Source organism: Pogoniulus pusillus, chromosome 26, assembly GCF_015220805.1.
Source record: "Pogoniulus pusillus isolate bPogPus1 chromosome 26, bPogPus1.pri, whole genome shotgun sequence".
Classification (NCBI taxonomy): Eukaryota; Metazoa; Chordata; class Aves; order Piciformes; family Lybiidae; genus Pogoniulus; species Pogoniulus pusillus.
In genome coordinates this window covers 12,700,603-12,720,623 of record NC_087289.1, presented here as the reverse complement: position 1 = coordinate 12,720,623, position 20,021 = coordinate 12,700,603, and the positions used below count along the sequence as shown (strand labels likewise).

The window sequence follows — 20,021 nt, the reverse complement described above, 5'->3', positions numbered from 1 at the left end:
TGCACAGGCCAGGGTGAGGAGGCAGAGGACAGCTGGTCCTGGCTGTGAGAAGCCTGTGTAGAAAAGCATATGGGCTCTCCATCCCTCCTCCTCTTTCATGTTTGGTACCAAAGGCCAAGGTGTCTTACTGCTCAGCTGCAATGACAATTCAAAGAGCACACCTGCAGACAGCAGTGGTGGCTGGTCCCTGAAAATGCCTCTGGTGCAACCACCTTCATGCTAGTTTTTCTGTGTTCTTCCTCTGCCACTCCCAGGACCAGAACCATTACACTCCATAAAAAAATCAGTAACTATATTCTAGTTTATTGACTGCAGTCAAGATTTATTATGCCTCAAATAATTAAATACTGCAACTGTGGCATTAAAAATACAGGCCAATTTACCAAAATAATTGTCTTCTGAAGATTATGTACATATTATACATTTTACAGTATCATGTAAACTTTAATTTCTTTAGATTTTTTTTATACATAAGGTAAATCTGCTTGATGCTAACTAGAAAATCCAAAATATACTCACAAAAAATATTCTTGGGAAAAAAAAACACCAAACAAACACCAAAACAACAGACAAACCACCAAAAAAAGAGTTGTCTGGAAAACTGCAAATAATGGAAACCAACTATAAAACAATAGCATTGAGTGAGTTAGTAGGAAAAAAATATGAATTAAATTACAGTCATATTAAAAAATGAAACAAAAAACATTGCTAAGAATCATTTAGGAAAAAAAAAAACCCCAACCAAAAAGCAAGGGGGGTGTGAAAATCCAACCCCTCTCTGGTTTATATAACACACACTTCCATGGCAGTTAGCCTGCACCTCATTTCCAGCAAGGGGGCATAGGCTGGGAACTCCAGATTCCCGTTCTCCTTTTCACATATATTAAATAAGCAGTGTCTGTATCAATACAAGCATTGTATAGCCTCATGCACATAGGAGCCTACCAAGGCACAATTTCTGTGCTGCTTCTCTAACCCTTACATCTTGGCATGCAGTGCTAGAGATGTTTGCTGGGCAAAAAAAAAAGAGACTGGGATTTGTCTCCAGGCTGATTTTTCACACTAAGGGACACAGAAATATTTCTAGCATTGACTGACTTTAAATAAGAGAAGGTAAAGGCCTTAGTTGAACATCTTGCACCAATCATGTCAGCTCACAGTCACAGATTATTATGGGTTGGAAGGGACCTCTGAAGATCATCCAGTCCAACCCCCTGCCAGAGCAGGATCACACAGGAACACATCCAGGTGGGATCTGAATGCCTCTAGGGACAGAGGCTCCACAACCTCTCTGGGCAGCCTGCTCCAGTGCTCTGCCACCCTCCCAGTGAAGAAATATTACTGTTTTTAAACATGCCTTAACCCTCTCAGCAGTCTCCAGCAAGCACATCACCCAGGCCACGGAATTCTCTTTCTCTGCTCAAATATTTTATTTATCAACTAGAAAAAAAAGAGAACTGTTCCTTCTGCAAATCTTCATTTCTGTGACAGCTGCAGTGTTTTGATTTGGCATAATGGCTCTTCAAGTCTAAATTGGTTTCTAGCTCACATCTCGTCCCAGCACAGCACCATTTGCATTCCCTGCTATGTAGTGCATGTAATTGAAGTACCCAGGTATGCTCATTAAAACAAATGCATCAGTTTAATTGTATATAAACAGCTGCCAAAATTAACAGCTGTTAACCAGGCTGCATTTTGAAGGCTTTGTATAACTTGCATATTTGATAACTGTTCTGCACCTTGGAAAGACCTGGTCTAGCAAAGAGCCAGGCATGTGCTTATCCTCAAAGGGCTGAAGGCTCTCATGAGGTTGTAAAGAGTGACACCACCCCTGTGCCTCCATATGCACCACAGAGCATGCCCTGGCCAGGCAAGTTGTGTCAAGGAAGACAATGAGAGCTGCTGGATTTAGGCACTAGAAGTATTCCCTCAGGTGTTGAATGGGTCTGAAATTAGACCAAATCTCTCTGTTGGCCTTAGACAAGGTCTAAGTGTTTTCCAAAATGGCCTTCCCAAATCGTGCTCAGAATTACCAACACTGAACATGTCTATGTACAGCTTTAATAGAAAAGAAATCCTAACCTAGAGTATCAAAAGTAGCATATTCATAGAAACCCAGGACAGCATCTAATAGAAAAGTAAAAAGTGTAAAACACAAAACTTTCTGGAAATTAAATATCCTAAAAAAGGATAAAATGTCCTAAAAAAGGATTTGTGTGCTGCAAAAAAAAACAAAACAGAAAGGAAGAGGATTACATCTCCCCTCGTCTGCGGGTTTTTGCTGCAGCAGCTCTACCATCCTCTTCCTCCTCTTCTTCCTCCTCATAGTTTTCTTCATGAACTTCTTTTTGATTGTTTTCATCTTGCATCTCTTGCTCTTGGTCTGCCCCTCTGTTACTCTTCTCATCTGCCTGATTGAGGGAAATAAGAATCAGATTCAGTGCAGTTGCTGGTTTCATAGAATCAGGGTTGGAAGGCACCACCAAGGATCAGCTAGTTCCAACGCCTCTGCCATGGGCAGGGACACCTCACACTAGATCAGGCTGCCCAGAGCCTCAGCCAGCCTGGCCTTAAACACCTCCAGCCATGGGGCCTCAACCACCTCCCTGGGCAACCCATTCCAGCCTCTCACCACTCTCATGCTCAATAACTTCCTCATGTCCAGTCTGAATCTCCCCACCTCCAGCTTTGCTCCATTCCCCCCAGTCCTGTCACTCCCTGAAAGCCTAAAAAGTTCCTTCCCAGCTTTTTTGTAGGCCCCCTTCAGATACTGGAAGGCCACAAGAAGGTCACCTTGGAGCCTCCTTTTCTCCAGACTGAATAGCCCCAACTCTTTTAGTTTGTCCTCACAGCAGAGCTGCTGCAGCCCTCTGAGCATCCTCATGGCCCTTCTCTGGATGTGCTCCAGCATCTCCACATTCCTCTTGTAATAGGGGCTCCAGAACTGGATGCAGTACTCCAGGTGGAGTCTCACCAGAGTGGAGTAGAGGGGGAGAGATATTCAAAGGCCTGCAGGCAGCAAGATTTGCTGTGGGGGTGGATGAGCAAAAGAAAGTTGGGACAGTATAAAATTGTAAAGCCTAGGATCTAAAGCAAGCTACAACAGTTCCAGAGTGCTGCTGTGACATGGCCACAGCTATGCCAAGTGCTGAACCAGGTCACCCAGTTTCTGGGCTTACACACTACTTACATTTTCCTCATTTTCCCCATATGGCTCTTCAGCATTGTGTTCCAGCTCTCGTTTCTTCTCTTCAGTCAGATCTTCCTGGATCTGCAAAGCACAGACATGTTCTGTAGGTTTCAATTCCCTTTAAAGAAGTAGCCTCTGGTACGAGTGTACACATTTTCATAGCTATGCTTTGCCAGAAAGAAGATTCAAAAGAAAGGGAGGAGAGGGCACAGAGAGGCTAAAGAGGGGAAAAACACCCAGCAGCCCAATAATCAGAGAACTAATTTGCTCTGAAAACATACTGAACTTTTAACCACAGTCTTCATAGACCCTGTCATCACCAGCTAACACATTTAGATTTCCATTTCCTGGTTTAACTTCACATACATATCATTTTCTCTTTAGCCTTCATTCACAGTAAGAGTGTCATGACACAGCAGAGTCACTGCTGACACTTGCACCCTACTTTAGACTCCTAGAACAGTTTTAGTTCAGATATGTGATACAGGCATTCAAAGATAACTTTGTCCATGTTTTCTCAGCAGTTGAGTGATCCTTCTGCCAGCTGCTCCTGGAAAACCACAGAAGAGCAAAGGGGAATTGGGAGCAGAGAATAATCCCTTCCAACTCTATCTTTGGAGAGAGCAGGCTGCGCTGAATCTGCTTTCCAGATGTTCAGATCTTAATCCATCACCTCTTTGATTTTTTTTTTTCACATCAGCACTCCCCCTCACGTCCATGTCCCATCATGGTTAGGTGCAAATTTGAGGGGAGTGCTTTTCAGAGGGACCTTGGTTTTCTTTGAGAGAATGCTGTTATGCAGGTCTGCTCCAAATGGTGTCCTGCAAGCTGAGTAAGATGCTTCTGTGAGGCTGTACAGCACTCTCCACCGAGGAAAAAAGAAGCTGTTTCACCTGGCTGAGAAGCATGCACCAACCACCCCTGCCACAAAGAGCAAGGAGGAGCCTGCTGCTTTCAGCAGGGCTCTATCCTTCTGGCAGCTGCTATTACATTCTCCTGAGAAGCAGCTGCAGCCCTCTTAACAGCATCAGTAGCAAGGGAGTAGGTGTAGCAGTTGCTCCCAAGAAGAGGGAAAGCAGCTTGTAAACAAGTCCTTTGGGGTTCAGTATTGCTGCCAGCAGAAGGGCAGCCATCAAACCTGGATCACTTGGAGGGATATGAGGGAAAGATTTAAGCAGTAATGTATCATATTTGAGTCAACCTTCTAAGGAACCTTCCCCATTACAGCATCCTAACTCTCTCTTGATGGTTCCAGTAAGCAGCCTGCTCACAATCCCTTATGAAACATGCTCTAAATTACTTCCTGTAAGCCAAAGAGTGGCTGCCAAAGGCCAACTATTCCCAGTTCCTAATGACCTGGTTTGATTTAAGTAACAGAACTGGTGGATTCTAAGTGCACACCAGCTAATTGAGACAAAGTGTTCCCTGTAAGGAAGTAATGAGCAGCCATTTCTATGGCTTTTTGTGAATCATTACATAAGAGGCAGAAAATAGCAATTGATTAGGTATGGATTGAAGAACTGCAGGGCAGCTTACACCAGCACCTACCTAAGGAGTGTGCCATTCCACACAGGACTGAAAAAGTCCCTGCCCCTCCTTTTCTCCTCCAGTTCAAAGCAATGTGCTAACAGCTCCCTGACTGTTTGACTCCACAAATAGCTGGGGCTTGGATTGCTGAGGAGGAGCACAGATAAATCAAAGTCAGAGCTAAAGAGTAACTGGCCAGGGAAGCAGTTTGCCCAGAACAGCAGTGTGTGATTAGAGATGCAAAGTTAATGAGGTTTTCAGAGACCTTCAGGGGGCTTGAGGTTTCCAGGAATTTCTTCCCTGTGTCGTGAATGGCTTCACCTTTTCAGTTATTGCACAATTAATACTGTGTTGCACGGCAGGCTAATGGATTGCAGCACAGCAGCAAGAGTAACTTAGAATATGTCCAGAAGCAGGCAGCAGAGCAATGGCAAAGGCTTCCTAGGTTTCATAAAGTCAAAGTGAGCTGAGTTCATCATCTACCATAAAAGATACCAACACTGAATGTTAATGGAGATGTGCCATGCTACCTGCGTCTACACATGACTGATGCCTGCTTTCTTACCTCCTCTTCTCCCTCTTCCTGGTATTGTTCATCCACATTATCCTCCTGCTGGTCAGGATTTCCTGCCATCTGCACAAAGATCATATAAAAATCCATTTCTGTGTGCATGCCTATTAACTCTAGAAGGCTGAAGGTTAAAGCTTCTTGTTCTGGAACTAAAACTTTATGTGAAGCTGAAGTAACAACAATAGCATGAGAACTTCTAGCATGTTCATTAGCATTAATGATAGCTCTGCTACATGATTTAGAACTGCCCTAAATTAAAACCCAGACAACAGAATGATTGTAATATAAAATCACTTCAGAGAATAAAGCAAGACTTTCCATACCTAGCAGGATGACAGTGAAATATTTACACCTTTAAAGACCAATGCCACAAAAATACAGTTTTTTTTTTCTCCCAGCCTAGAGGAGTTTACAGTTTAAAGTGGGCTGAAATGTGCAGCATTCAGTGGAAGGGCCAGGGGGAGAAAGTGACAGCACTGCTTACAGCTGAGAGCTGATGGTAGGGAAGCAGCAGGAGAAGGGATCTGTGCAAAGACATGGTGACGGTATGAAGGGGAGTTCTAGCAGGAGCTTGTGGCAAGGTGGATACAGGGCACCTGATGAGACTACAGAACCTCACTGAGTGGAGCCAGCGATGACAGACAGAGCTGTGTACCACCAGGAGTAACTTACACTTCCCTCTGCATGTGTCATGTATGGCTTCAAAGAGAGCTTTAAAAATCAAAGTTCAGTGTTCTCTCACTGCTCTGTGCTGCACTGTCCTTAAATATGATCTAGAGATGCTTCCCCTGCCTTTACTAACCACTAGGTGCTCTTCCATGCCTGGGTGTCCTTGTTTCTGACTGGTTTGCTTGTGCTTTTCATTTTCATCTGGTAGATTTTCTTCTCTCTCTTGTTCAGCTTCCTCAAATTCATCTTCTCCCTGATTGTTGGGGTCATCAGCAGGATTCACATCTTCCATGGCTGCCTTCTGTAAGTTTCAGAAGTGAATGTTAAATATGTATTTTTCTCTCTCAGCCAAGTTCCATTTCACTTGCAAGCTACCCTAGCATGAGCTATGTTAGAATCAGCTTCGTATCACCTAAGCTGGAACCTCTATACAGGCACCAGGGCTCACCAGACCAAACTCCAGCCAATACAGAAGCATCCATTGCTGAGAGAAAAAGCACTGCAGCACTGAGCTCAGGCAGACCTGCAGTATGGGTACTTGTCTGCTAAAACCCAGACTGATTCCAATAACTTATTTCACAGAGGCTGCTGAACTCCTTTTGTTTCCTGGCCACCTGACAAATCCTGATAAGACCAGGTAAAGAGAGATAAGAGTTTCAATGCTCATGGCTCAAAAGAGCTGATGTGATCTTTCAGTACCAGTCTGTCCTGCAATATTGACCTCGCCTATGTCTGTAATAAAACAAAACCCAATCACTCCTCATCATGCTTTGCCATTCAGAAAACAAGCATTTTCACTAAATGATAAGCAGAAAGAAACATTTCTCATATCTCTGTAGCCAGTGAGTTAAAAATCCTGTGGAAATATTTATCATACAACTTAATCTGCTGAGAAGGAGGGGAGTTAAGGTGACAGGTTTGATGTTCCATCACACCAAGTAATGCTGGAAGTTGGGAGAAAGCACAGGGCTGACTCTCTGCACCCAGAGCTCTGTGCAGTCCATGTCAGAACTGTGTTGAGTGCTAAGAAATGTCCTCTGTCTAGGTCTCACACTTCTTTTGTATTGACAGCTTGTTTCAGTGGCTATTGAGTTGGCTTTTACCCTCTTAGCTACCCATGGCCTGAAGAATACCATCACCCCTCTTCCTGACACTGAGTTACTGCTGTCACTTCTTTGAATCTAAGTTTACCTGTTCAAGTCCCAGCTAAGTACAAATCAGAAAAACAACTTCCTCCCAACGAGGAGAGAGGAAGCTTTTCTTGATTTCCTCCCAGATCAGTAAGGACAACTCTAAATAGATCCTTAAGGACAACTCTAAATAGATCCTAGATGTAGATTTAAACTGTCAAACTTGTCTTCCTGGCAGACCTCTGGTTCGTCTTATTTCTGTAACATGCAATTATGTTAGATGAGACTTCTGGGTTTTCACTTCAGTAACAACTGCCATCCACAGCATCTTAATTCATACTCACTGATTCATCAGCCTGCTGATTTTCTACTTGATGTTCTGGTTCTTGCTGTTCATTTGCATTATTTTGATCATCGTCTTCACCTTCATGCTGGTGCTGGTTGTCACGGTTGTAAGCTGACAAATGTTTTGATATCATTATTGCATTACAGCAGTTTCTGCTTTGCCTTTTTATGAGTCTCATGTACAAAACCCTAGAATTGCTTCTGTTGGAAAGGGCCTTTTAGATCCTCAAGTTCTGCTATTCTCTAACTCTACCAAGCCTGATGCTAAACCATGTCCCTCAGCACCACACCTCTGCATCTTTTCAACACCTCCAGGGACGGAGATTCAACCATCTCCCTATGGAGCCTGTTTCAGTGTTTAAGAACCCTCTCAGTGAAGAAGCTTCTTCTAATACCCAAACTAAGCCTCCCCTGGTGCAAACCTGAGGCCACTTCCACTTGTCCCAGCACTTGTTACAAGGGAGAAGAGACTGACCCCCACCACAGTCCAACCTTCTTTCAGGTAGTTGTACAGAGCAATGAGGTCTCCCTCCATTTTCTCCAGACTAAAGTACCTCAGTTCCCTCAGCTGCTCCTCACAAAAACTGTGCTTCAGACCCTTCACCACCTTTCTTGTCCTTCTCTGGATCTGCACCAGTACATCAGTATCTTTCTTGTAGTGAGGGGCCCAAAACTGAATCCAGGACTCAAAGTGTGGCTTTTAGCAGTAGGCAGCCTTTACCTGAGGAGCCTGCCTAAGCATAAGATGCCAACAGAATGGTTTTACTGCCAGTAGGCAGCAGACTCCAAAAGATTTCACCATTTTGAGATGAAACAAAATCATAGCTCAGAGCCAGGAATGCAACCAAGAGCCACAAAGACCTATCCTTGAAGCTAAGTCAACAGGACACTTTTCCTTTCAGGAATGTGGGTATGATCTTTAGCAATTCCTGTATTTCATTCAGTTTAGGCAGTGTTATTTGAGCTTCTGGTTTTGAATTGCAAGTTTCTGTTTCACTTCAAATCGGCTATGAAATGAATATTGAAGTCTCAAAGGAAAGACAGCACCCAGGGAATGCAAATGTGGTAGGGGCATACATTTTATCTTACCTCCCTCCTCTTCCTGGACACCTTGATCTTCTTCCCCCTGGACAATATCTTGGTCCATGTTATAATGAGCCTGTTGGCTGAGGAAATGGAATGCAAATACATCATTTCAGTTCCAAAAGAGTGTGGTTTTGATTTAATATTCAAACCATCCTGCTGCATCTCTGCCTTTCCTGGCTCAAATTTAGCCTTCTATTACCTACTATTTTTTCATACCACCTTCCCTGCAAGAAGATCTATTTTATAGAACAAAGTCTTTGTTGTTTTTTGCCCTACTACACTAACTTAGAATCACAGTGGTTTAGGTTGGAAGGGATCTAAGCTTACCCAGTTTCACCCCTCTGCCATAGACAAAGACTTCTCTCACCAGAACAGGTTACTCAAGGCCCCATCTAACCTGGCACTGAACACCTCCAGGGAGGAAGCATCCACAACCTCCCTGGGCAACCTGTGCCAGTGTCTCACCACCCTCACTGTAACAAACTTCTTCCTAGCATCTAGTTTATATCTCCCCTCTGCCAGTTTAAACCCATTACTTGCATTTCTTTACACATCAGCAGGATCCTCCTTGTATAAAACTCCCAAGCTAGTACATTCTATAAGCAAAGCAGAAATGCTATGAGCTGAAAGGAAAACACCTCTCAGATAAAGGTCATAAACTAAGTAGATCAGTTGTTTTGCTGACTAAGCAGTTCTAGTTTAATCTTGAAAAGGGTTTATTTATGTGCTTGTTCTTGCAAGGCTGAATATTTTGACTAGCAATTCCTGAAAGGCTCTGTCATACCCAGCTCATTTTAGAACATGGGTTGTATTGTTATTTTAGTGTTTCAGCAAGGAAAATTCAGTGGGCTTTGGATTCCAAAAGACAAAAACAAAAGGTCACTAACCATTTAAAACTAAGCAGAAGCATAAGGAAATGTGCAGGGAAAGTGAGAGGCACACAGAAGCTACAATGCCATAACTGCATTTATGACACCAAAAAGGTGTGGGTTTCTCTTGAACCCATGCTTTAGTCTCTACACTGCACATAATAGCAGTCACTCTTGTCCAGAAAGTCCTCAGGGAATTACTTAAAAACAGCATCTCACATTTAAGAGGAACTTTAGCTTAGGTACCTAATGCATACCCGATACTGGAGCTCCTCACTACTACAAGATCATCATTGCTGCTTAGTGGAAAATAATTACTAATTTAAAGCAAGCTTTAAGACCAGGGGCATTGCGTGCCAGAAGCCCCTAACTTCTCCCACAGGTGTGCATGGCAATGTGTATTCACTGCTCCAGACTTCAGAAGCTTCCAGAGGGAAAAGGAAGAAAAAAGGAAAACTCTCATAAAGCAGCAATCAGTTTGCTCCTTGCAAAGGAGGAGATGAGTCTCACTGAATTTAGTTTCTGGCTCGTCTAGGTTTACAGCACTAAACCACTCTCTTTTCAAAGCTGGTTTGGTGCAAGCCATAGAGCCTAGAGCCCAGACCATGGCAAACTGATGTAAAAGAACTGAACCTCAGCCTGCTTTTGTAGAGTTTTTCTCCTTCTTCTGCCTGTTTCTGCAGCTGAAGCTCTTTCTCTTGCAGCTGTTGCTGCCGGAGTAGCTGCCCTTGCAGTCTTTGCTGGTGGAGTGATTCCTGATGCTCCCGCAGCTGGTTGGCTTCCTCTGCTCTCTGGGCTGCAAGGTGTTGCTGCTCCAGTTGTTGTTCATAAGCTGTCTTCTGTCGTTTTGTTACAGCTTTTGTTGATGTTATCTGTCAAAGGAAATGTGCGAGTCACAGATTAATCATCCTTGCAATGATCAGAAACAAGCAGGCAGAAACCTGTGTCAAGAGGGGGAGTGATGCAGATGCCATATGCAATGGGTAGCATCACAGCAGAGTCATTGTCACTTTTCTTGTCTCTGCTTGAAGTTTAGGTTTTTTTGAACATAGGCTGGAAGTGTTGGGGTGTTTGGGAAGGTCATGAGGACAGGAGAGGAGATAATGGGCTTGGGGAAGCCATGCTTTTCTTGCACATCAATAACCATAAATCATAGAATGGACCTCCAAAGGTTATGCAGTCCAACCCCCTCTGCAGTCAGGAGGGATGACCTCAACTAGATCAGGCTGCCCAGAGCCCTGTCAAGCCTCACCTTGAATATCTGCAGAGGTGGGCCCCAACCAACACCCAGGGCAAACTGTTCCAGTGTCCCACTACCCTTATAGTGCAGAACTTGTTCCTAATGCACAATCTAAATCTGCTCTTCCCTGCTTTGAAGCCATTGCCCCTTCTATCACCACAGGTCTTTGCAAATAGTCCCTCTCCAGCCTTCTTGTAGCCCCCTTCAAGTACTGGCAGGCTGCTATTAGGTCTCCCCAGAGCCTTCTGTTCTCCAGGCTGAACACCCCCAACTTCCTCAGCCTGTCCTCAAAGCAGAGCTGCTCCAACCCCCTGATCACTTCTGTGGCCCTCCTGTGGACCTGCTCCATCAAGTCCATGTCCTTCCTGTATTCAGGGCTGCAGAGCAAAATGGTAGCATCCCCTCCTCTGGATCTGTTGTCCATGCTTCCTTTGATGCAGCTCAGGATGCAATTGGCCTTCTGGGCTGCAAGCTCTCACCATCTGCTCACATCCAGCTTTTCATTCATCAGCACCCCCAAGTCCCTTTCCACAGGGCTGCTTTCTCATCCCCCAGTCTATATTGATAGTGAGTTTTATGGCTGACAATTAAGACAGCAAATATGCTGCAGTGATTTAACTGGTGGTTTCAGCAGGGGTTGCTTTGAGCCTTAAGTCAGACACTGCCCATTTTTCACAGTCAGCAGTAACTTTAACACATTTCACAGCTTAAGCTACTGCTGCTGCTCTAATCCACTGCTCCTCTCCACTGCACAGTGGCTTCTCATCACACTGCAGGTATACAATTAATCTGCTTACAAAGCCTAAGGTGAGATCAGTACATAATATTTTGCACTGGAGATGTGATCTAGAATGCAAACCTGGGCTTTGCTGGTTTCATTTAGAGCTGTAGAGAGCAAGCCTTGGCCACTGCTGCACTCTGATCTCCCCAGGCTATTTCAGTCATGTTCACCTTGTAGGTAAACGTTCCTGTCAAATGACAGTGAACATTTAGAGGGTAATGTGTCTACAGAAGGTAGGTGTACCTGACAAGGAAACACACTGCAATTTGCTGAGATGCATTAAATTAGTAAGCTCTCCAAAGCGCTGAAGATGAGTCTCATCCTATCTTCTCCTCATCAGCTACCACAGGCCTCAAATTTAAAGCAGGAGATGGGATTTGAGCTGATTGCTCTTTTGTTTCCATCTGTTGCTTTTTATCAGCAGAATTAATGTTCATTAGGCTTCATCTGGCAAGCACTGCAGTATGCGTGTGTGGAAGCTGAGCCTCAATCTTATGCATCTGAGTGCTCTGAATCCTAAATATTCTATGGATGTGTCCTGGTTTGAGCTAGACCAGAACTAATTCTGGTCAGTGATTTGACTTCCCAACTTGGTCTCTGCTCAGTGCCAGCACTTTCTGAAGCTCAGGGTGGGTTTGCACAGCCAGGAGCTGCTTCTAGCAGTGATGGGGAAGTTCCAAGGGCTGGGGGTGCAGAAAGGCTCTGTCTTAGACTTGCTCCTGTGTAGACCAAGGGCACTGCCAAATCTTGTGCCCAACCTTCAGTGATTCATGGAATGGTTTGGGTTGGAAGGGACCTTAAGGATCATCTAGTCCCAACCCTTCTGCCATGGGCAGGGACACCTTGGGGTTCAGGAAGTCAGAGATGGCATCTTCAAGAAAGAGCAGACAGGACAGGTGACCCTAAGCTGAGCAACAAGGGATTCCAACCCATGGAGCACATTTTCAGTACAAAGATGAGGGATCATCAGGGTCAAACCTCTGTTTCAACAGCAAGCATCTGGGGACTCTTCTGTTTGTTCTGCCACTGACACCAATCCATGTGGTCCTCAGTCCAGTTCCAGAATCTGATTCATGTCTGCTGCAGAATCCAGTCTTGGACTTCTGCCACGGCACCAGTGGTGATAGTGATATAGCCATGAGGGGTTGGGTTCCATATTAGTTTCTGTCTATTTTGTTGGATTGTTCTTATTTCCATCCCAGCTGGTTTAGTTTCTTTCCCAAACCATCAGCCTCACTCCCTTCTTCCCTTTCTCCTCCCTTTGGCAAGGCAGATGGGTTCATAGAGAGCCTCTGTCACTCACCTGGTAACCAGCCTAGCCCCTACCCTTGCCAGACTATGATGCTGATTTCGGCTAGCAATAGGTGAGCTCAACACAGAGCCAGCAATGCTAAGAGATGCCTCCCTTTCAACAACAGATCTAATCTGTGAGTAGGAAAGAGCTCCATACCTCTGAATGAAGGTGGTCACCCAACATATTGGTTTCTTCTTCCTTCTCTTCCTGTTTTTTCCACTCATGCTCTTCTGGTACTTGATCCTGCTCCTCCTCTAGGTGCTCAGGCTGACCTGCCTGCTCCATTTCTTCCTCTTCCAGTTCTTTCTTGCGTTCCTCTTCCACTTGATCAACCTGCTGCTCGTCATCCTCTCCAGCTTCTTGCTGCTCCTGAATATTTAGTTCTTTGGCATGCTGGCCATCGTTACCCCTCCTTTGCAGATGAAAAGGCTCAGCTCTGTCTTCTTTTTCCTGGGTGTTTATTTCTTCTCTCTCTTTGGGCTCCTCATTCTGCAAAGCACACACAAGCCTTTGAGAGGAGGCAGATTTGAGATTCTCTCACAAGCCAAGGAGCAGATATGATGTTGCTATCTGAGCCTTCAGCAGTGACACAATAGTCAGGAGAGCCAAATGCCTGCTTTGGAACAAGCTGTCCCTCCTGCCAGTGTCAGTACCTGACCCTTGGCATTGTACAGTTGCATCACAAAGTAGGTTAAGCCTCACTTTACCTGAAGTGCAACAAAATGACTACAATTCTTTGTCTGCAAAGGCAGCTTTGTATTTTCATTTCTCGGTAGGTTCTGCTGGCCACAGACCAACCCAAAACCACAACTGATACTGTAACATCTAGAATTTACCCACATCTTTACTTCTTTCCCCCCTCCTCCTTTTTGAACACTGGAAAACATGCCAATCTGACATTCCCTGACTTCAGTGTGCCACTGAAACCATGTCAAACACAAGACCATTTCCTCAGGACTTGTTAAAGCTTTTCTGAAGCACAAGAGAGATCTAACATTTTAGAGGCTGCTTATCACCCCCTAGAATTAAAGCTTTTAGCAACCTCTTGAATCAGCTTACATAAACCAGTTTGGAGTGGATTTACAGCCACATGAGAAAAGGTCCACCATGAATACATTTTTCTACTACTCATTAAGACAAAACTGTTCTACTTAAGCTACTTAAAAGCTAACAAAGTTGTGCCATTAAACATAGGCTTCTAATGGAAGTTAAGCACACAGCATGTTGCTGACTAAACCATTTCCTATAGTGTCTGTAGCCAATGAGTGCTTTCTACCTCCTTGTGCTCTTCAGTCACAGCTTGCTGGTGCAGCAGGAGGTCACTGCGGGGAGATGTTGCTCCCACTTCTGGCTGCTCCTTTGACTGTTCCAACTTCTCAGGCTGTCGGAAACTTGGCATTTTGTTGAGGGTGTCCTTCAGCTGCCTGTATTCCTCCACCTGGGACTGAAGTCAACAGATAAAGTTATTATATAGTGTGCTCAAATCAATTGCTTAATAAAATGTAGTTACCTCGGAGCAAATTCGATGGCACGACACGGGGTAGGAAGACTCAATACTGACAGCAGAGCAAACACCAAGGAGAAAAAGGGGCAGGAGCTTTGCACATTGGTTATTTCCACAACACGAGGTAACACTGATTCATCACCATCTTTTCAGCCTAAGTGCACATGCATACAACGTGGATTAGAAAGTTCTCTGTGGAACAAAGATGAAGGTTTGGTTTGCCCATGCCAAGCAGGTGAATTGTCAGGAGGGGATGATGCAGTTTTCCTGGCAGGCTAAAGCAAGAGAAATCAAGACTTCTTCACTGGTAGAAAGAAGTGTGGTTCTTTCAGAAAAAGGAGTTTTAAAGGATACACACATATTATGAAAATGGCAAATCCTCAACATTTAGACAAGTGCTACACAAGACAACAGCCAGCATAGAGAACTAAGGCACAGAAAGTCATAGTATACCATTTGGTGAAGGGCGAGATAAAGAAGGAGGGGGAAAAAATGCAAAAGGAGAGAAAAATGTAAATTTCTAAAGCCTTCTTGTAGTCATAGAATGGTGTAGCTTGGAAGGGACCTCAAAGTTCATCCAGTTCCAACCCTCTGCCGTAGGCAAGGACACCTCCTACTAGAAGAGGTCACTCAAGGCCTCAGTATGCAACAGTAACATGCTGGAAATTGATTTGCTGTGTATGAGAGATTCATAAAATGCTTTAGGTTGGAAGGGACCTATGGACGCCACCATAGGCAGATATATCTTTCACTAGGTCAGGGGGCACAAGGCCTCATCTTGCCTGGCACTGAACACCTCCAGAAAGGGCATCCAGGACCTCCCTGAGCAACTTGTTCCAGTGTCTCACCACCTTCATGATCAAGAATTTCTTCCTCAGCTCCACTCTGAATCTGCCCTCCTCAAGCCTCAATCCATTCCCTCTCATCCTATCACTACAAGTCTTTGCAAAAAGTCCCTTCCCAGCTCTCTCGTAGGCCCTTTCAGGTACTGGAAGGCTGCTATAAGACCTCCTCAGACCCTTCCCTTTTCCAGGCTGAACAGCCACAAATCTCTCAGCCTGTCCTCATAAGGGAGGTGCTCCAGCCCACTGCTCATCTTTTGTAGCCCTTCTCTGGGCCTGCTCCAGCAGTGTGATGTCCTCCTGTGTGGGCACCAACTTTGTACAAGATCAGGATACTGTCAAAAGGTGTTAAAAGTCCAGAAGGTGAACGCAGACTGATTGGGACAGCAGTCCCTGTCTCTACAGCAGATGTACAAGAAAACTGTCTTGTGAAGTCAGTTTTGAGAGAGGGACAGGATTTATGAAAGGTGCCCAGCTGCACATATACACAAGGTGGTGCCTTATGAGAGTTTCCCTGTTGCTCCAGTAAGAAGGCTCTAGGGTGTCCTTATAACTACATTTCAGACTCTGAAGAGGACCAAAATGAAGGCTGGGGAAGGACTATTTAGAAGTGATAAGACTGTGCTGGTTTGAGGCTATTGGGAATATTTTTATGAGAAAAAATAGATCATTGGCTGTGAAAAGAAAGTAAGAGTGATGTCTACATTGCCCATTCATTCTGCTGGGACATATAAAAGCAAGGACACAAACAAAGATAAGGCAGTCTCTGCCTGGCTGTTGCTGTATTAACTCTTCTGCCTGAACCTGCTCACTTTCCAACTAATCGTTCTGCTTCTAACATCCCTTGCCAACATTTCCAGATCACCCTCCGTGTAAGAAAGATTCTGAGATAAGGGAAAGGGTGGAAAGAAGGTGAAGGGGTGGTTGGAAGCCCCTCTTGGGCAATCTGGCGGCTGGGAAGGGTTTAGTTTTTTTTTCTGTCTTACTTCTAACTTGCGTATTACTGTATATAGCTGTAAATATCTGTAATATATTGCATATAGCTGCTTGTATATTGTGATGTGGACATAAGGCTTCATTCCTTAACTTCCAGATGGCTGAGTTTAGGCTGGGTGAATTCTTGGGGAGTAGGGGTGGGTGATGCCCAGAACCACAGTAGGCTGGACGTTAGGAGGAAGTTCTGCACAATGAAAGTGGTGAAATACTGAAACAGGCTGCCCAGGGATGTGGTTGAGGCCCCATCCCTGGAGACATCCAAGATAAGACTTGATGTGGCCCAGGGCAGCCTGACCTAGTTGTAGGTGTCCATGCTCACTGCAGGGATTTTGGACATGATGACCTTTGAAGGTCCCTTCCAACCTGATGTGATCTGTGACTCTGTCCACTGCCCATTTTGAAGTCAGAGGTGCATTTCATAATCCTTTTTATAATGCAGGTTAAAAAGTGCTTCCAATCCCCTCTCTGGGAGCATGTACATTGTTCTGTGTGTTCTGTGGTATCAGAGCACTCAACAGCACAGCAGATGGGCAAGAGGCATTGATGTCCAATGCACAACCCTCATACAAAACAACATCCACAGTGCTACAGATTGACAGGATGCAATGAGGAACAGCTCTGATGCTGGACGCACCTCGAAGCATCTCCAAAAGACTATGGCATCCACTGAAACAGACAGGCCTAAAAGCAAAGCAGAACGGACATGAATTACTCTTGTCATTCCAGAGGGATACTTCTGCTTCCTCATTAACTGCTGGAGAGTCCAGGAAGAAATTTTAGAGGGGAAAAAAAGTATTTACTTAACATAAGATTAATATTCAAGGCTCTGGTTTCTTTCTTTCTCACCCCTGCTGACCATGCAGAGAGACAGTGTACCAGGCTATTTAGCCAGCTCAGAATCCAAGTGGCTCCATTCTGCTGCACGAGTCACTAAGCTGAGCATTGTGATTCAAGGCCACAGCTCCAAAGGTATTAATACTGGCAGGGAGACAGGGTTTATAAAAATATATAATGAATCTGCCTGGCTGTTTGAGCCCTGGAAAAGTACAAAGATTACAATGCCTTAAAGATTCAGGTCACAAATTCATTAGTGCAGCATTGACTACTGATATCTAATATCTAGAATAGACCTATGAGATAGAGAGGTCATTTATTGAGCTGTGTTTCTGAGCAATAATCCCTTGTGAACTTCCTGGGGCTGGTTTGCAGGAGAAGCTGTGCAACTGTGCTGAATGTCTTCTGTTCTGAAGGAACGTGCAAGACTTCTCTTGGAGAAAAGGCTCTCCATATGATAAATGGCTGCTTGCAGACAGAAGGGCTTTGTGTGGCACAGGTTTTCTAATTAAAGAACTGAATCAAAGGCAGGAGAAGCACATGGAGCTTCCCTTTGGATTTGGTGAACCTTAAATCAGTGCCTGCATCTGCCCCTTGTGGAATTTCAGATGGTTGCTGATACATACCAAGTAGCTAACGTGGCCAGTGGGACAAGAGCTTAGAATTAGCTGCCAGCATATTTTAGGACTGGCAATGAAGATTCTCCATGGATTTAGTCTGTGAGAGGCTTTCCTGGTCTTTCCCTGCTTTTTGAATATTGACACATATTGGGAGACAAAGCCCCAGTGCTTTTAGTGTTGCTAATAACTTTGTGGACCATGAAAACATTTAAATGAAGAAAATCAGTCAGGAATAAAAATAACTTCACCCTGCCTCATTGCCTTTCCCTCTAATCTTTCCCCATTAGTATGACTCTGCTCCAGCATTACTCCTGCTTCCATATTCCCTGTAGCCTGCACAGCTGAATGAACCTGCAACAGTCTAGCAAAGTTTGCACTCCAGGAAAGTTCACTAGGAAATGACATTTAAGAAAGGGAATGCTGCTGCTTTACTTGAGTTCCACCTGGAGTTTACATTGCCCCATTTATACTCTGCCTCTGTTGCTCTGATGTTTATAGTCATACAAAGAGACTTTATAGTGTATCAGCATCCAGGTCTCTTCAAGTGTTGGATGTGGATGTCAGGGTGTGGGATGTTAAACTAACAGAAGTTCTGTCAGAGAAGAAAGAGAAATAAAAGGTATTTGACAGTTGTCAAGGAAGCAGAGATACTCTTCTTATCAGCAACACATGCATTCTGGAGCCTAGAACACAGCATTCTGGTTTCCCAACAGCCCTAAGGATTTGTTGCAGCTTCTGATTAAGGGCAAACCCTTCTAACTCATGCATCTCCCTCCGGTGTGCAGCGCGGTGATGACTGCAGGCTGCTTCCCATGCGAAAGGCTGCATGCAGAACATGAGAGTCAGCTCAGCTAGGGAGAAACAAGTGGTAGGAAGGTTAGAGGCAGGAGGAGCTGAGCTGCTTTCCTTTCTGACCTGTGCAGCAGCTAGCGCACTCTTGTGGTCTTCCAGAGTCACTACAAGCTGGTTGTGCTGGGAGAGTAAGGTCTTATGCTGCTGCTACACGAAAAAGAACAACGTTACACGTTTTACAGGAAGTTCATTCCGAAAGGAAATTAGGCGGCCTGGGGGATTTTGAACTAGGAAAATAATTCAATTTATTTCAGAAGGGAAAAAAAACCCTCCCGAGCTGGAATGACAGCATTGATTTATTTAACACGGAATGCATATTAAACAGAGAGCGTGGGCGTGCCAGGAAAGAAAATCTGCAGGCCAGGATTTGCTTAACTCAAATAAAGTTAGAAGTTGGAATAGATGCTGATGAAGGTTCTAAAGTAAAAGAGCTGGAAAACATTAATTTCTGCAAACTTAAGTCTAGTTAAGAGGCGTCCCTGCCTGTGGGAAGGAGATTGGAGTAGATCACCTCTAAGGTCTCTGGGACAACTTGCCCGGAGAGGTAGTAGAAGCCCCATCCCTGGAATCATTCCAGGTCAGGTTGTTGTGGCTCTGAGTAATCTGATTTAGTTGAAGATGTCCCTGTTCACTAGGTGAACTAGGGTGGGCTGGACTAGGTGACCTTTAAAGATGCCTTTCAAGCTGAGCCATTGTGTGAAAACACAATTCTTGACTTGCAAAAAAGTAAAAAATCAAATCTCCAATTCCAATTTCCTTCCTTATTTAAATCACTTCCCTAATTTATTTGTTTTAAATGACCATGTACCTAAAAGGGCAGGTGGCAAAAAATCCAGTTCAACCATATTCCTTCCCTTTCCTGCACACTACAAGGCTTCAGCCTTGTTAATACCTGGGGGAATACTTCTCTTTCCTAAAGGCCTTGAAAGTCCTCAGAGCAAAGCCTACCTTAACATCTTGTAGCTGGGTGTGTATATCCTGGTGAGCCTTCCTCAACTGTCTGTTCTCCTCCCGTAAGTTATACAGGGACTCTGCTTAGAAGAAATGACACAGAAGTTAAACCAGATCAGATTTATACTACTGGATTAAGCAACACAATTAAGACTATAACACAACTACAGAAAATCCTACACTACTGCTATAGAATTATAGAATTGTCAGGGCTGGAAGAGACCTCAAGGATCCTCCACTTCCACCTCCCACACCAAGGGCAGGGACACTTTCCACTAGAGATCAGGTTGCCAATAGAATCATAGAATCAACCAGGTTGGAAGAGACCTCCAAGATCATCCAGGCCAACCTAGCACCCAGCCCTAGCCAATCAACCAGACCATGGCACTAAGTGCCTCAGCCAGGCTTTTCTTGAACAAGTTGAGGGTCGGTGACTCCACCACCTCCCTGGGCAGCCCATTCCAATGCCAATCACTCTCTCTGCCAACAACTTCCTCCTAGCATCCAGCCTAGACCTCCCCTGGCATAGCTTGAGACTGTGTCCCCTTCTTCTGTTGCTGCTTGCCTGGCAGAAGAGACCAACCCCACCTGGCTAAAGCCTCCCTTCAGGTAGCTGTAGACAGCAATGAGGTCTGCCCTGAACCTCCTCTTCTGCAGGCTGCACACCCCCAGCTCCCTCAGCCTCTCCTCACAGGGCTGTGCTCCAGGCCCCTCACCAGC

At 44.7% G+C, this 20,021-nt stretch overlaps 1 protein-coding gene across 6 annotated transcripts in view; it reads right to left on the bottom strand.

The window, feature by feature from the left end:
* Positions 1 to 283: 283 nt before the first annotated feature.
* The window catches only part of GOLIM4 (golgi integral membrane protein 4), a 44,789-nt gene continuing 25,051 nt past the window's right edge, over positions 284 to 20,021 (bottom strand). For 3 of the 6 annotated variants that reach the window (XM_064165012.1, XM_064165011.1, XM_064165016.1), the window contains 11 exons: positions 19,299 to 19,384; positions 18,414 to 18,497; positions 13,979 to 14,146; positions 12,859 to 13,191; positions 10,021 to 10,259; positions 8,522 to 8,598; positions 7,432 to 7,544; positions 6,091 to 6,258; positions 5,283 to 5,351; positions 3,191 to 3,271; positions 284 to 2,411 (listed from right to left, as the gene is read on the bottom strand). In XM_064165012.1, the coding sequence (XP_064021082.1) occupies positions 2,253 to 2,411; positions 3,191 to 3,271; positions 5,283 to 5,351; positions 6,091 to 6,258; positions 7,432 to 7,544; positions 8,522 to 8,598; positions 10,021 to 10,259; positions 12,859 to 13,191; positions 13,979 to 14,146; positions 18,414 to 18,497; positions 19,299 to 19,384 (1,577 nt within the window). In that variant the 3' untranslated portion in view covers positions 284 to 2,252. The remainder of the gene's footprint in view (positions 2,412 to 3,190; positions 3,272 to 5,282; positions 5,352 to 6,090; positions 6,259 to 7,431; positions 7,545 to 8,521; positions 8,599 to 10,020; positions 10,260 to 12,858; positions 13,192 to 13,978; positions 14,147 to 18,413; positions 18,498 to 19,298; positions 19,385 to 20,021) is intronic. The other 3 variants (XM_064165013.1, XM_064165014.1, XM_064165015.1) reach the window with 3 other exon arrangements.